Source organism: Vigna unguiculata, chromosome 5, assembly GCF_004118075.2.
Source record: "Vigna unguiculata cultivar IT97K-499-35 chromosome 5, ASM411807v1, whole genome shotgun sequence".
Taxonomy (NCBI): Eukaryota; Viridiplantae; Streptophyta; class Magnoliopsida; order Fabales; family Fabaceae; genus Vigna; species Vigna unguiculata.
The window spans coordinates 8707952-8724756 of NC_040283.1; the positions used below are offsets into that span (position 1 = coordinate 8707952).

At 35.6% G+C, this 16805-nt stretch overlaps 2 protein-coding genes across 3 annotated transcripts in view; one reads left to right on the plus strand and one right to left on the minus strand.

Annotated features, from left to right (window-relative positions):
* Window positions 1–5363, plus strand: part of LOC114183537 (regulatory-associated protein of TOR 1-like) — an 18330-nt gene extending 12967 nt beyond the window's left edge. The window contains exons 13-23 of the mRNA XM_028070590.1: window positions 127–480; window positions 582–768; window positions 1153–1755; window positions 1911–2240; window positions 2318–2432; window positions 2750–2874; window positions 2966–3111; window positions 3257–3358; window positions 3978–4063; window positions 4324–4408; window positions 4526–5363. Of these exons, the coding sequence (XP_027926391.1) occupies window positions 127–480; window positions 582–768; window positions 1153–1755; window positions 1911–2240; window positions 2318–2432; window positions 2750–2874; window positions 2966–3111; window positions 3257–3358; window positions 3978–4063; window positions 4324–4408; window positions 4526–4864 (2472 nt within the window). The 3' untranslated portion in view covers window positions 4865–5363. The remainder of the gene's footprint in view (window positions 1–126; window positions 481–581; window positions 769–1152; window positions 1756–1910; window positions 2241–2317; window positions 2433–2749; window positions 2875–2965; window positions 3112–3256; window positions 3359–3977; window positions 4064–4323; window positions 4409–4525) is intronic.
* An 895-nt stretch (window positions 5364–6258) lies between these two features.
* Window positions 6259–11174, minus strand: LOC114185534 (TOM1-like protein 6). Of its 2 annotated transcripts, XM_028073315.1 has the most exons (9): window positions 10656–11174; window positions 10060–10138; window positions 9821–9919; window positions 9225–9338; window positions 8536–8699; window positions 8345–8426; window positions 8174–8259; window positions 7770–8054; window positions 6259–7492 (listed from the first exon to the last, which is right to left on the minus strand). In XM_028073315.1, the coding sequence occupies exons 1-9, from the start codon at window positions 10775–10777 to the stop codon at window positions 6577–6579; spliced, it is 1947 nt and encodes a 648-aa protein (XP_027929116.1). In that variant the 5' UTR covers window positions 10778–11174; the 3' UTR covers window positions 6259–6576. The 2 variants fall into 2 exon arrangements, with proteins under 2 accessions (XP_027929116.1, XP_027929117.1); XM_028073316.1 differs by lacking the exons at window positions 10060–10138; window positions 10656–11174 and adding an exon at window positions 9635–9705 and having other exon boundaries at window positions 9821–9878.
* Window positions 11175–16805: the final 5631 nt, after the last annotated feature.

Here is a 16805-nt window from a genome sequence, read left to right on the forward strand (position 1 = left end):
TAACATAGTTGTGAATATTCTGTTTTTTGCTGACCTTTATAAAACTCTAATGAAATTTGGTCTTGAAATCTGATGTCGAATGTCTGCTGTGTCTGGTATGATTTTGTTCCATTTTCTGTGTTGTAGTCATGTCAGGTTGATCTAGTGAAGGATGGTGGTCATATCTATTTCATTAAGTTTCTTGATAGCATGGAAGCATATCCAGAGCAACGGGCAATGGCTGCTTTTGTTTTGGCTGTGATTGTGGATGGTCATAGACGGGGCCAAGAAGCTTGTATGGAAGCTGGTTTGATTCATGTCTGCTTAAAGCACCTTCAGAGTTCATGTCCTAATGATTCACAAACTGAACCCCTTTTCCTTCAGTGGCTTTGCCTGTGTCTGGGGAAATTGTGGGAAGACTTCTCAGAGGCACAAACAATTGGTTTACAGGAAGATGCAACTACTATATTTGTTCCCCTACTGTCTGCACCCCAGCCAGAGGTTTATGCCCTACTACTTGGTTCTATTTCCAGTTGCCAGATGATTACAATTTTTGATGAATTAATCAAATAAATTTAGTCATGCAATTTATTGTTTCACAGGTTAGGGCATCTGCTGTTTTTGCATTGGGTACCCTTCTTGATGTGGGATTTGATACATGTAGAAGTGTTGGTGGCGATGAAGAATGCGATGATGATGAAAAGTTTAGGGCTGAAGTTAGTATAGTTAAGAGTATGTTATGTGTTGCTTCAGATGGGAGTCCATTGGTGAGGGCAGAGGTAGCAGTAGGTAGGTGATTAAGCATCTGATGCTATATTTTGTTTTGAATTCGGGAGTACCTTTTATTTTCTTGTGATTAGATTGGTAGAGCTCAAACAGGAGGTTGTTATGTTTAATAGATATCATCATTGCAATTTTTTAATCATTTGCAAACAAGTTCCTAATGGCTGGTTGTTTCTGAACTTAGAGAAAGACAAAAAGCCTTAAAACTTGCATGTAAAAACATCTTTTTATTTGTGTTTCTAATTGTAGCTTCTAGTTTTATTGCAATGCTGTAATCGGTTTGTAGTCTAAGACAACTTAATGTTGTCAATAGAGTATTGGGAGGGCTGGTATACTTTAGAGTGAGATGGATCTGAGGCATGTTGCTGACTCTTTTTTTTCAACTGCCAGCTCTAGCACGATTTGCTTTTGGCCACAACAAGCACCTGAAGTCTATTGCTGCTGCATATTGGAAGCCTCAACCTAATTCTTTGATTAATTCCTTACCTTCATTAGCTAATATTAAAGGTTCAGTTGGTGGATATCCTAAACAGAACCAACATATACCTCATGGAAGTATTGTTTCCCCTCAAATTGGACCTATCAGGGTTGGAAGTGACAATTCTCCAGTGGTTCGAGATGGACGGGTCTCTTCTAGCAGTCCTCTTGCTGGTTCGGGAATCATGCATGGGTCCCCATTGTCTGATGATTCATCTCATCATTCTGATTCAGGAATTCTAAATGATGGTTTCAGCAATGGAGTGGTTAATCACACTGGACCAAAGCCCTTGGACAATGCATTGTATTCACAATGTGTACTTGCTATGTGTACTTTAGCCAAAGATCCATCTCCACGCATTGCAAATCTTGGTCGACGAGTACTGTCCATCATTGGTATTGAACAAGTGGTTGCCAAACCATTGAAGTCTAGTGGTGTTCGAACTGCTGAATCTACCGCTTCTACAACTCTTGCTGGACTGGCTCGATCCTCATCATGGTTTGATATGAATGGAGGTAGATCTATTTTTCAGTTTTAGTTAATGGTTGATCCTGTTGGATAATAACATCCAAAGCAGTTTAATGAAGTTTATCTCTTCAAATTTATTTGTTATAATCCTTGCTGCATTGTTGCAAGCCTTTCTGCTTAATATTGCTTGTTGCTCTGGCAGGACACTTGCCACTGACCTTCAGAACTCCTCCGGTCAGTCCTCCTCGCCCGAGTTATATAACTGGAATGCGTAGAGTCTGTTCATTGGAGTTTAGACCCCACCTGATGAATTCTCCGGACTCTGGATTGGCTGATCCACTTTTAGGTTCTAGTGGTGCTTCTGGAACTTCAGATAGAAGCTTTCTTCCACAGTCAACTATCTATAGTTGGAGTTGTGGACACTTTTCCAAACCACTATTAACTGCTGCAGATGATAGTGAGGAAGTATCGGCCAGAAGAGAGGAGAAGGAAAAGCTTGCACTGGAGCACATAGCAAAATGCCAGCACTCTGGTTTGTATTTCTCTTTTTATTTTTATTAAGCATGTTGCTTACAGATGTATGGCTGATATTCTATTTTTTCGTTGTAGATGTTAGCAGGCTTACAAATCCAATTGCTAAGTGGGACATCAAGGGTACACAAACAGCATTGCTGCAACCTTTCTCTCCTATAGTAATAGCTGCTGATGAGAATGAACGTATCAGGTATATGAAGCTAATCCATAACTTTACTATAATTTAAACTGGGATTGTTATGAAGCTGGGCATAGTTTTTTTTTTTGTTTAGGGAATTTTAGGACAATTGTTTACAGGCCTCTAAAAATCATTTGTGGTGTGAATTGGTAGAAGTTATAAATTTCCAAACGTGTTTATATTCAGGGTGGGTAGCACTCAAGTCTGAGACATTTTATTAATTATGAGGACTTGACAACTAAATGACATTCACCTAGCATAATTTATACACAGTAGGAATTCGGACTTTTGACCTGGTCAGAGTATAATGATCTCGGAGTTCTCTGCAGGATATGGAACCATGAGGAGGCAACACTGCTCAACAGTTTTGATAATCATGATTTTCCCGACAAAGGGATTTCTAAGCTCTGCCTTGTAAATGAGCTTGATGATAGCTTGCTCCTTGCTGCTTCATGTACTTTTCTCGACTGTTTAATATTATTATACATTTCATTCTCAAGTTGTCAGCACTTTAATATTATATTATCGGCAATCTCATGGTGCAGCTGATGGAAACATACGGATTTGGAAAGATTATACTCTGAAGGGTAAACAAAAACTTGTCACCGCATTCTCTTCAATTCATGGTCATAAACCTGGTGTGAGGAGTCTCAATGCAGTTGTTGATTGGCAACAACAATGTGGTTATCTGGTAAGATAATTTTTTTAATCATTCTTGGGAGTGTTGGAAATATTCCTCTTCCCCCATGTGCTAAAATTGAAAGTGTAATTATTTCCTCACATTGTGAAGCTAATGATTCTTATGGTGTTCTATGTTACATTTTTACATTTAACAGTATGCATCGGGTGAGATATCATCTACTTTGTTATGGGATCTTGATAAAGAGCAGCTTGTTAATACTATACCTTCATCATCAGATTGCAGTGTCTCAGCGTTGGTAAGCTTCAGCTATGCAAGAATGCTTTGTCGGTAATTTTGCTTGATATAGTTATTTTGGAAAGGCAGTTAAGCAGATGTTATACCTTAAAGGATTTACTAAGTTTTCCAAGGTAATTGAGCTGAATTCGTGAGTTTTTGCTTGGCAACTACATTTAGAACAGGTTTCTTTAATGATGAAGTCCTGTTTTAGAAGCCGTTTTTTTTTTTTTTTAATAATGATTGCTGGCTTCTTACTATTGAAATGCCCCCGTGCCCCATTTTCTGGGGCCACTTCAAGGTACCTGATTGTTTTTGAACGTGAAGACTGAAGCACCTTTGTTGATCTTATTATATTTGCCTTTGCCATAGATAGTTGTCTATCTTAAATAATAATGCAGTGATCACCCCTAAATCTGCTAAGGGCTAGTGTTATTTTCACTATTCTCAAGTTTTGTCAGACATTAAATAATATATATTAAACCTAGCCGATATTTATTCCCCTAATTAATAATATTCACTAATCATCAATAATGATCGCCCCCTTTTTAGTATTGTTTTATTCGATCTTCAACCACGTAACAAAGCAGTTATACAAGCAATTATCCCTTGATTTTTACACATTTTGAGATGTGTTTCAGGCTGCATCTCAGGTTCACGGGGGACATTTTGCAGCTGGTTTTGTTGATGGATCTGTCAGACTTTATGATGTCAGAATACCTGAAATGTAAGCATCATTTGTTGTTTATCACGTGCAAATAACAGCTTGGTTCTTGGTTAACTTTTGTTGATGTGATTGAATCCAGCATCATTGTTGTTTATCACCTATATGTTTTGATATGGTTATGCATGCATCTAATAATGAATTTATGCTTTAATTTACTCAATCAATACTTGTGTCTTAAGTTTTATCGTAAGTATAAACCTTTTAAGGTCCAATTTAGAAGTCTGTCTCTGTAATCACTAATGGCAATAAATGTTTCTTAGGCTCGTCTGTGAATTAAGACCTCATACGCAAAGAGTAGAAAAAGTTGTGGGGATTGGCTTTCAACCTGGATTAGACCAAGGAAAGGTAAAAAGAGCATTTTCATAGTTTGATATGTTTTTTCTTTTGAGCTGTAGTTCTTAGATTTGTGAATTTGATTTGAAGTTGATGAAGCAATTATGTCAAACTGTTGGTTTTGTTCAGATTATCAGTGCTTCTCAGGCTGGGGACATCCAATTTCTTGATATAAGAAATATTAGGAGCACCTATCTTACTATCGAAGCTCATAGGGGATCACTCACAGCATTAGCTGTACATAGGCATGCTCCAATTATTGCTAGTGGTTCAGCGAAACAACTGATTAAAGTTTTTAGTCTGGAGGGTGATCAACTAGGCACCATTCGTTATTATCCTACACTAATGGCCCAGAAAATTGGTTCTGTAAGTTGTCTCAATTTTCATCCATACCAGGTGTTACTTGCTGCTGGTGCTGCAGATGCATGCGTTTGTATCTATGCTGACGACAACACTCAAGCAAGATGAATCTGCATTTTTTCCCATGATTTCATCGGTTGTCTCCAGCTCAGAAGAGTGCATCAAATATCACTCAGGAACGCCGCCACGCATCCTGTCATGATGCTTTAATCCCTCTCCGCTGTGAATACATCTGAAAATATTGGTAGGGGTATATTCTGCTGATAGTGTATGCAAGATATTCATTAGCCTCCATGCTTAGAGGGTTGCACTCGACTGGAAGAAAATCATGCTTATTGATTGGAGGCTTCGGCAAATAATGTCAATCGTCGTAAATGTGTGTAAATATCATTTTCTCCATAATTATTTTCTATTCCTGTTTTGCGTGCTATTCCCACCTTTTGTAAATTTTTGTCAGATTACATAAGCTAGTTTGCTGACAAATGTGGTCCTGGAAACGGGGCATCTCACTCATGATTGTAGTTTCCGTTGAATTGGGGGACCCTTGTTTTTTAACCAACGTGTAATTAAATTCAAGTTTGTCCAAGTGTGCAATTTCTTTTCTCAACCTTAAACTGGGTTTTCGCAATTTTATCTTTTATACCATGACGACAATTCTATAGGCTGATTCTAGTGCTTTTTCGGTAATGAATGGGGAAGTAAGTTTGGTACCTCCTGATATTTTTTCGTCGAGGTCACGAATGAGATTGCGCATGAGTTCGCTCTGGAATTTTCCACATCTAAAGTTTCCAATAAAATTAAAAAAATGGCCTGATCAAAACAAATAATGAATGTCATGTTTCTTCCTCTAACTCCATCTTGTGAATGAGAAGTTAATAATTTTAGATTATGCAATTTAAAGGTTTTCTTGATTATATAATTCAGATTTTACTTTTAACTTTTGAATTATACAATTAGAAGTCATTTTAACCACCAAAATAGAATCTTAAAAATGATTTTCCCATTATGCAATTTAAGAGTCGACTTTTTATTAACAATTTAAAATTTATTTATTTTCTCTAAAAAATGACTTTTAAAATTGTAAAATCTAAAAATAAAAAGTAAATTTCAGAAGTAAAATAAAAAAAAATCAAATTACGCAATCTAAAAATTGTAATCCAAATTATATAATCCAAAAATTTCATTTCAAGAAAAAAATTACTTCTCAATTGTATAACCTTAAAATCACCTTTTTTACCTTTGGATTTATATAATTTAAAAGTAATTTGTTATTCTTGATTTCAAAGTTGTAAATTTAAGAAGGGCAATGGAAATGTTTTTTATGTGAAGGTGCATGAAGAAGCTCACTTGACGGGATTACTTTGGAAGGGTATGTTGTCAATAATTAAGGACATTGAACACGTTTCTGAATATCAGGTACCTTTATAGTGGTTAGCGATCAATCGATGAACATAAGAAGAGAACCATTACCAAAAACTAAAATATTATATCAAATAATGTTCAAAATCTGTCGTCTTATCGTCTGTTATTCATAAAATAGGAACATTCACTTGTATCAATCTAGAACTTCCATAAGCTGCAAACAATATTTAGGGTCTGTTATTCATAAAATAGGAATAGTCACTTGTATCAATCTAGAACTTCCATAAGCTGCAAACAGTACTCATGGTCTGTTATTCATAAAATAGGAATAGTCACTTGTAGAAATTCCATAAGCTGCAAACAATACTTATGGTCTGTTATTTCATAAAATAGGAATAGTCCCTTGTATCAATGTAGAACTTCCATAAGCTGCAAACAAAACTGCTAGTCCCATTTTTTCACCTACGACCCCCAACCATACCAGGTCCCATCTTAACCTTTCCATTTGTGTTTCCGAGAACATTCAAATCTTCAAATAACCTGTAAGATGGAACAAAAAGCTTTTGTCCAGTTGCACTCGCAGGAGTTCCACCGAATGAATTATTGTGTAGCACGGGCCTTACCCCTGGAGCAGAAGAATAAGATGCTGTTGTATTGGCTTGTGTTGAAATCACATTTGTAGCAGGCGAGTGATTTTGATAGTTCGCATATCCAGGTGTAGGTGCCCATTGCGGGAGAGGATATCTTGAAGGGTACTGAAGATGTTGATTCTGAAATTGTTGCTGTGGCTGAGGCTGATGGCCGTTCACGGTTTGAGGCTGATACTGTAGTGGTTGCGGTTCACTAGGAGATTGCAAATGTTGTTGATGAGGGCTATATTGATGATGTTGAGGTTGTTGAAACACATGTTGTGATTGTGGCAGGGTTTGTGGTTGCAATTGCTCCTGTTGTTGGACTTCATAATATGTAGGTCGAGATGAGGGTGGGGATGGGGTTTGAGATTGGGATTGAAATGTTTGTTGTTGAGGCAAGGTTTCAAATTCTGACTTAGATTGATTTTGAGCCCAAGGGACAACGTAGCTGTTGTACGATAAATTTTCCAGATATGTTTGGGAAGCATGAGAAAACCCTTCTGTTCTGGACTGAACAGGTATCTGATGCATGGCTTGGCTAGAGGCTGATGGTGAGTATGTTGTCTCTGGTGATGGCGAGATGGACAAAGTGATACTCAGTAAATCAATAATGTCCTGATCATTTTCAGTACTAACTGAGGTAGGTGGGTCGGAAAGAACTAATGCGTTGGATGGGACAGAGGTTGAGGGGTTTGGAACAGTTGTAGCATCTTTTGAAGTCGTTGGCTGTGCCTTAGAAGGCCTGAAATAGTAGTAAAGAGTTCACATTGAATAAAAAATTATTGACATAGAACAGTTTCATTACCCATATAAAAAAAATTAGTTAAAGGACCGATTTTGACTTTATCAAACAGAGGGTAGATAATTCACTTACCATGTCCATACATGAAAGACCTAAATCCACATTCTAAACTAGTTTATTTTTTAGACAAGTTATAAGCAAGAAAGGCTGAAAAGAAAAACATGCTTCAATAACTATGAGCCACAAAATATTGAACATGTTATCAGTTCTAACTGACCTTGGAAGTAGCTGTGCAAATTCATCTTCCTCATCATCAGTCTGGCTCCTAGTTTCAGAAATCACTATAGCTGGAGTGGTAGCTTTAGGTGTTGAAGAAGACTCTCCAGGGCTGGAGCTATTTATATTGGATTGATCTACAGTACATTGAGCTTCATTTGGCACAGTGTTGGAACTTTCCCCTTGAATTGGGAAGGGAGTACCAGAAGCAATTGCATCATGCCTTGCAAGCAAACTTTGAATACTATCATTTAATTCCAAGCCTTTTCCAAGAAGCTCCTCGTCCCTACGAGAAAACCAAGATGATAACAAAAGATTGTTCCATATATATGTGGACAGACTTCACAAAGTAACAAACAAGTACAAGAGAGTATGTGCCAGATGAAAAAACCGAGTGGAACTAACCCAGTTGTTGTTAGCATCTGCATCAACTTTTTCTGATTTGTGCGACAGCGATCAACAAGATCAACAATTACTTCGTCTTTTACAGCCTTATAGAGCATAAAACCAGACACTAAATCATTTCACGTAGCAGACAAGAGACTTCAGAAGGCCAAGCAAAACAGTATAACTTACTGCACGATCATTAGGATTCACAGCCTGCAACATGTCACTCAAAAGATCCAAAACATATCGCATGGAATCCAAGCTTGACATACTGAATATTTCAACAAAAGTTAGCTAAAATACAGATTTGGCAACACAGAAGTTGTGATACAAAGGATGGACAGAGGAAGCAAGGGTTAAAAAAAGAAGCCAATATTAACCTTAAACTTTCTATCTCTGTTGCCATAGTTTCATCCAGTGTTTTTGATGAATTGCCTGCCATCCAATATCCAGCTGCCATATTTCTTGAACTTGGATGGCTAGAAGGAGGAAAATATATTGCAGCTGCATCCGGTACACGCTTCGGAAAAACTACTCCAGATTGCTGACATTCATATAATCCAACACAATATGACGATGATATAATGTGATGGTCATTGAATTACAACTCGCATGTGGCTATGGCTTACAGACATCAATGCAATCTTTTATCATGTCCTTAAAATGTAAATTTGCAATAAACAGGATGATGGTTGGGTTTTGCCAGGGGACAATTCTCCACGCTGAGGTGATGATAAAATGAAGTCTTTTGAACCTTAAAAAGTTCAAATTCACCCATTTCTCACTAAAGAATAGCAACGCTTTAGAAATTTTTAGCAAAGCATCTATGAGAGGTAAGACATTTAGTTACAAACAACAAATTTGTGTACTTGACATGATAAGAAGTAAAAGTGTCTTCTTAAAATTTTGTAATCTCACCCTTAAGATGAACCACATTGTCTATCATTTAAAGAGTATTGACAAAAGTCACGTATATTATTTTGAAAATCTAGCATCCCACTCTACATGAAATTATCAACAAAGAGTTGGATAAAAACCGATCAAGAAATTTTATCAAGTAGACAGCTACCTTTAACTCCTTACATGCCCGATAGTACTGAGGATGTTTACCACCTGGTCCCCCGAATGCCTCTTGCCATGAGTCCAGCAATATTAGGATTTTATCTCTCACTTGCATACTTTCCTAAATAGTCATTACATATATTTCATGTTAGACGAGACAAATCAAATAAAAAAATTAGTTTGCTGGAAATAGTAGTTATTGAAGATAGAACCCATCCATATATTTGATTAGTAAATATTAAGAATGTTTTGATAAGTAAAAGCAAGGGGTATCACCTTATCAAACAGAAGACTTGATTAATTATTATACATTTGACAGAAAAGAATTGGCACGCAAAAAAGGAAGAATGATGAAAGAAAAATTTGACAGCTGAATCAAACAGATGACTTAATTAATTATTTCAGAAAATGCATCACCTTATCAATTTTACAAACAGTGCACCTGTAACGGATGTAAACTTCTCTCTACATTTCTAGAGGAATTCTCCCTTTAAACAACATGATAGAGGTTTAGTCATAACGATCTGACCTTGTTCATAACCACAAATTTTCATGAAGAATACAAAAACTAATCCAAGAATTTTCCCACTAAAACCACCATACCTTCTTCTTTATGATTTTGATCATCTCCACCAGTATGTTCCCCACAGCAATTTGAAGGTGCACCAAATCACCACAGTTCTTTACCATTGTCTCCAGCAGCTGAAGGTAGACAACCATAAACCACAAATCAAGCTCCAAACAAATGAATTTGAAAGTTAACCTATCCAGCAGCACACATCCACAAACAACTTGAGCCAAATACCGAAAAGTAAGACCAAAAGCCAGTGCCAACAAAGTACCGTGAGAGCTAGTAATTGAACTCTAGAGCTCCTATGTTGCAATCTCCTCCTTAAAGCTTTTATAACATCTCTTGGCAGCCTGAGAGATTAAGCACGTGGTATTCATCGAAGATTTACTAAAAACTTAAAAGAAAGGCGTCAATTTCCCAGAGATTACTCTATATTAAAGGAGTGAGGAAAATGAGAAAGAAGTATATTTTGTATTATCATATATGGAGCCTGGTTTTTTTCTGAGAGGAGACTTAGACATAAAATAATATAATTGTTCAATTTTGACAACAACAATTATGCATACAAATCACAGAATTAAAAAAAATAATTAAAAAATTAATATAATCAGAAAAGAAGATCAAGCTTTTTTCCACTATTTTCCAAATAATACAATGCTCCTGTCAGTTTCATCACATCAAACAATACTAACTACAATCACCAACAACAACACCACCGATGACAGAACCTACAAGCATCAAATTGAACATCGTATGCATAAACATGTGGTAGTTGGTCAAAGTCTACCCCTCCAAAATAAAATAAAACAAAATGTCTAAATTGATATGTTATCTATCTTCCTCCTTTTTCTTGTAGTTGAAGATTACCAACGATTAGAATTGATGAAATCACAAATTTCGATGTTCATGGTCCAATCGGGGATCACAAGAAGCTCGCTGGTCGCCTTCTCCACTGCGACAGTAGCTGAAGAAGCACAATAAGAACTCATCCTATTTCTTTCCCCTTCTCTCTTTCTGAAACTTCTTCAAGTAACCAAAATCAATTCTGAATTAAACGACCCAAAACTCAGAAACCAAATGAGAGGACAACATTCCAGGAAAACTAATTGACAAAACACCGCAACGATAGCTTGGAAGAGTGCAAAATTACGGAACATTTGAGAAGAACATTCAAACTAACAATCGGAAATATCGTCGCGAGTTTTGTGCGGTTTGATCGGCGCATTCTTCTCCTAAGCATGTGTAGCCCACGCGCCACGTGGCACGTGATGATGAAAAGCAAATTTTCTTCCGGGTTTCCTTTTGCACCCATTGAAGTTGGTCATGATAGCTCTCAGCATTAGTGTGTAAAGCATCCATTGCTGCCGAAGAGTGGATGCACTAAACTCAAGCATTAAGAAAATTTAGTTATAAAAGTAATTGTTTTTCCTTTAAGAACTCACAGGTCGTGTTTTTTTTTGGTTTTATATTTTTTAATATTTAAAACAGATTTTATTGTTAGTATGTATAAATTAATTATTTAAATAATTATTATTGCTATTGGTTTAATTATATAATTAATTTTATTGTTTAAATATATTATTAATTTATTTAATTATAACCATTTGTAATAATAGTAGGTTGTTATTAAAGTAAGGTTTAAATACTTTTTTGTCCTCATTTTCGTAGTGTTTATTGTGGATGGTCCTTATTTTGACAGAATGTTTAAAATGGTCCTCATTTTTACCGAATGTTTAAAATGATCCTCATTTTCGCAATTCGTGTTTTATTTGGTCCTTTTCTGTAACGTCGTTTAAATCATTAACGGAGTATTGTACAGGTGACACAGTTTGTATTAGGGTGTGTTACATGTACTATACAAGTAGTAATTAGATATCTGGGGATAAATAAGTGAGCTAGGGTTTTGGTAAAGAATGTTTGGGCAGTTGGTGAGTTTTGGCAATCTTATTCCTCTATTCCCAATTGGTGTTGCTGCAATCTTCTTCCTGCAATCCCATTATATAGATATGTTACGGTCCCAATCTTCATGCACTGTTGGTGGTTCAATGAGAAATGAATTAACCCCGAGTTGTTGCTGCGGAGAGATGACAACTTTGAGGATGACAAGAATTCCAAAAAATATTGGTAGAAAATTTTGGGTACAATCTGTTTTTATTTTTGTGTTAATAATAAATTGGTTTTAATTCTTGGTTTATTGATTTACAGAGTGGTGGTTCCAATAATGTAGGCTGCAACTTTTTCAAATGGTGGTGCTGATGAAAAGGATGTGACACAAATGAGGCATATTAATGATTTGGAGAAGTCATTGAAGGTTGCTGAGAAGAGGCTGCAATTAGTAATAAGGTTCACTTGTGTTGTTATTGTATTATTCGTAATGTTATTGTGTGTAATCTTTTAAAGTCCAATCTATTTTATACTATTGTTAAATGAAGAAATGAATTAGTTTGATTATGTTGATATTAGTCCCAACATGTTCAAAATGACATCTTGATCTGAGCATTGAAGTAAGTGATATTGATTTAAGCTTGGAAAAAATTAAATTGATTTAAGTCTGGAAGAAGTTAAATTCATAACGTTAATTCATCCTCATCAAAATGCACTACATCAATTTTTGGCAAAAGTGAAATTGAACGAAGTTTAAGGAAAGTCAAAATGCAGTACATCAATAATGAATTCTACATCAGAAATTCCAAAAAATAACTAAGACGTTTGTAGTTGCTATCATGGCCTCCTCCTAATCTGTAATTTCATCCTAAACTGCTGAAATGGTTCTTTTGGTGTTGGTAGTGGTGCTGCTTGACTCTCCACTTCATTCCTTGGTGGTTGAGTTGTTTGAGTTTCAGCGTTGGTGCATTCTCAACAGTTTCAGTAGTTGGTGCATTCTCAGCAGTTTGGGCATTTGGTGCAGTCTCAGTAGGTAATTTAGAAACCATGCAGAACATCACAACAATCGAAAGACAAACAAACCCCACAATAGAATTACGAAAACCTTAACCCACGAGCAAACACAATCCATAAAACCCTAAATCCACTTACCTCGTTGATGATTATATGGAAAATTGAAATGAAGAGCGCAACTGCAATCCAATGATGAAATGACAAGTATTAGTTGCTTCCTTTGCAAATCTGAGCTCAAGAAAGACGAAGATGAAGAAATTTCCATAATTGCAAAATTTCCCCTAAATTGAAGAATTAATGTTAATTAGCCACCTGTACAGTACACGTAACACACCCTAATACAAATCGTGTCACATGTACAATACTCCGTTAATGATTTAAACGGCGTTACAGAAAAAGGAGCAAATAAAACATGAATTGCGAAAATAAGGACCATTTTAAACATTCGGTAAAAATGATGACCATTTTAAACATTCTGTCAAAATGAGGACCATTCGCAACAAATACTACGAAAATGAGGACCAAAAAGGTATTTAAGTCTTAAAGTAAAATGTAAATATATCATGTAATATGATATTGTATAAATTAAATATAATATAGAATTGATGTTAAAATTTTTAAAAAGGGATTGTATGTTATATTAAAATAAGATGTGTATATTAGAATAAATGCTTATGCACATATCGTTATTAAAGTAAAATATAGGCATATAGTGCATATATTGTTATATGATGATGTACAAAATATATACAATGTGAAATTGATGTTAAAATTTTAAATAGAAATACATGTAGATATAAACATATGTATATTATATTAGAATAAAATGCGTATCCACATCGTTATTAAAGTAAAATGTAGACATATTATGTTATATGGTCCCTTACAAAATATATAAAAGATGAAATTTATGTTAAAATTTTAAATAAAAACACATAAACACATGTATATTATATTAAAATATAATATGTATCCATTAGTCCTTATTATAGTAAAATGTAGACATATTATGTAATAATGTCCAGTATAAAATAATACAACATGAAATTGTGTTAATATTTTTAAATAGAAACACATGTATATTATATTAAAATAAATTGCATATAGACAGGTCGTTGCTAAAGTAAAATGTAATATGGTCCCGTAGAAAATAAATATAACATGAAATTGATGTTAACATATTTAAATAGAAACACATGTCGATACAAACACATGTATATTACATTAAAATGAAATGCATATGCATGAAGATACAAACACATGTATATTACATGTATAAAATAGAACAATTCATTATATTTATAATAACAAATAGTAATAATAAAAATAACATTAATAATTGAACAAAAATATTAAAATAAAATCAAAATGTTGAATAAAATTATAATATCAATAATAGTAATGATAAATATAGTGCAAACTAAGGAAGATAATTTAAATATAATTAAATATATTGACAAAATATAATTCTACATATAATTTTTGTACATTGTTAAGGAAATTTAAAATATTTAAATTAGTCAAAAATAAATGTTTTAATCCTTTAAATATTCTCAATTTCAAAATAAATTAATTATTACTTTAATAGCAAAAAATCATAAAAGTAGAAGTGGAATGGACCAATATTTTTAGGGTTAATTATGTTTTTCGTCCCTCAAGTATTTAGCGTTTTTGGTTTTCGTCCCTCATTCAAAAGATGCGCTATTTAAGTCCCTCACGTTCTGAAACGCATGGAATTCGTCCTCATTTTTAAACACCGTTAGGTTTATTACAAAGCTGGCAGACGAAGTGCCACGTAAGGATCCCATTTTTAACAGTGTTGAATTTTTGATTGACACGTGGTAAATTTAGAAGCTGTGTTTTTAAGACTAAGCCGCTTTAGTTTATTAAGAAGCTGCATTTTTATTAGGGTTTAGGTTAAAATTAGAAAGAAAGGGGTTTTGGTGAGATTGAAATGCGTTCGTGAAGGAGGACCATCGCAAGGGATTGGAGAGATTGAGATGCGTTCGTGAAGGAGGAATGCGTTCGTGAAGGAGAGATTGAGATGCGTTCGTGAAGAGATTGGAGAGACAGCACTGTGATCAACGAAGAAAGCAGGTTCGTTGTTCTTCCCTCTTCGATTGTTTAGGGTTTCATTTGGTGTTTTGATTCCGTTCATGATTCGATTAATGTTCTGTGTGTTTGTTTGAAATGTAGGGTTGGGAATGGGGTTCGATGTAGCTTTTCACCATATGGGTAGGTTCGAAAGAAATAGGGGACTGAAGTACGTTGGGGGTGAGATTCATGTTGTTAAGGGGATTGATCCGGATTTTTGGTCGTTCTTTGAAGCATTGGGTATAGTGAAAGAGTTCAAGTATGGTGGTGAAGTGAAGCTTTGGTGGAAGGGGTCAAAACAAAGTTTGTTAAACAACCTTAAACTGCTGAGTGATGATAAGGAAGCTATAGAGTTAGCTAACTTTGCCGAGGAGAGTAAAGAGGAAGTTGATATCTATGTCCAACATGTTCCTAGTCAGGCTGAAATAGTTCACTTCATTGGTGGATTGGATGAAGTTGTCGCTGAAGAGGATGTCGTAGTTGAGGAGGCAGAGGTGAATGACCAAGAGGCTGTGGTTAGGGAGGCAGAGGTGAATGATGAAGAGGCTGTGGTTAGGGAGGCAGAGGTGAATGGTGAAAATGATGTGGTTAGGGAGGCAGAGGAGGCCGAGGTGAATGGTGGAAATGATGTGGTTAGGGAGGCAGAGGTGAATGGTGAAGAGGATTTGGTTAGGGAGGCCGGGGTGAATGATAAAGAGGCTGTCATTGGTGAAGATCATGTGGTTGGGGAGGCAGAAGTTAATGGTGAAGAGGAACAAGATCCACCTAGAGATAGACTAGATGATAGTGAAGAAGAAAGGATGGTTGATGATGATGATGGATTTGGGATGGACAACAATTCAAGTCGCAGAAAGATTGGCCCTGTTTTGGAAAGGTGGAAAGAGTTTAAACGAAATTCTAGCAAAGTCAAAAATAAAAGATATGTTAGTGAAAGGTCTTTTGTTACTAATGAAGAAATTGGAGATCATGAGATAAATGAGGAATACATGAGTGATGACTTAGATTCTGATGTGGACAGTGATGATGGTATTCTTAATGTTGGACCAAAGTTTTCAAAGTATAGACCGGAAGATATGAAGAAAGATTTCAAATTTAAATTGGGAATGGAGTTTAGTTCTCTGAAAGATTTTAAATATGCACTAATGGAGCATAGTGTGTTAAATGGTAAAGAAGAAAAATTTGTCAAGAATGACCACAAGAGAGTGAGGGCTGTTTGTAAGAGAAAATGTGGGTTTTTAATTATGGTGAGCAAGGTTGGAGGTAAGCAAACCTTTAGGGTGAAGACACTAGTGGGTGGTCATAAATGTGGACGTGTTTTTGGTAACAAAAATGCCAACACAGACTGGATTGCTCAAGTTTTAATAGACAAATTCATGAATGTTGGTTTAATGACAGTGAATCAAATCATTGATGAAATCAAAAAGACATACAGTGTTGGTATCACTACTTGGAGGGCTGGAAAAGCAAAACAAATAGCAATGGACAGTTTGGTGGGGGATGGACAGCGTCAGTACAGCCGTTTATTTGATTATGTTGGTGAATTGTTGAGAGTTAAAGCTGGAACTTTCAAGGTTAAGATCAACCAACCACAACCCACTTTGCCACCAAGATTTGGAAGTTTCTATATGTGCTTAGATGGTTGTAAGCAGGGGTTTGTGGCTGGGTGTAGACCCTTCATTGGTGTTGACGGTTGCCACTTGAAGACAGCCTATGGTGGTCAGTTATTGGTAGTAGTTGGTAGGGATCCCAATGACCAGTACTTCCCATTAGCTTTTGCTGTTGTTGAAAACGAATGCAAGGAGACATGAAGATGGTTTTTGACACTGCTACTACAGGATATTGGTGACATTGATAGTCATCGTTGGGTATTCATTTCAGACCAACAAAAGGTAAAGCAGATACATAGTATTATTTTTAACTAATTTAAAATTACTTGTCTGATTATGTCTAATTTCGTATTATATTTATTTGCAGGGACTTATGACTGTGTTTGATGAGATATTGAATGGTGTTGAACATCGTTTT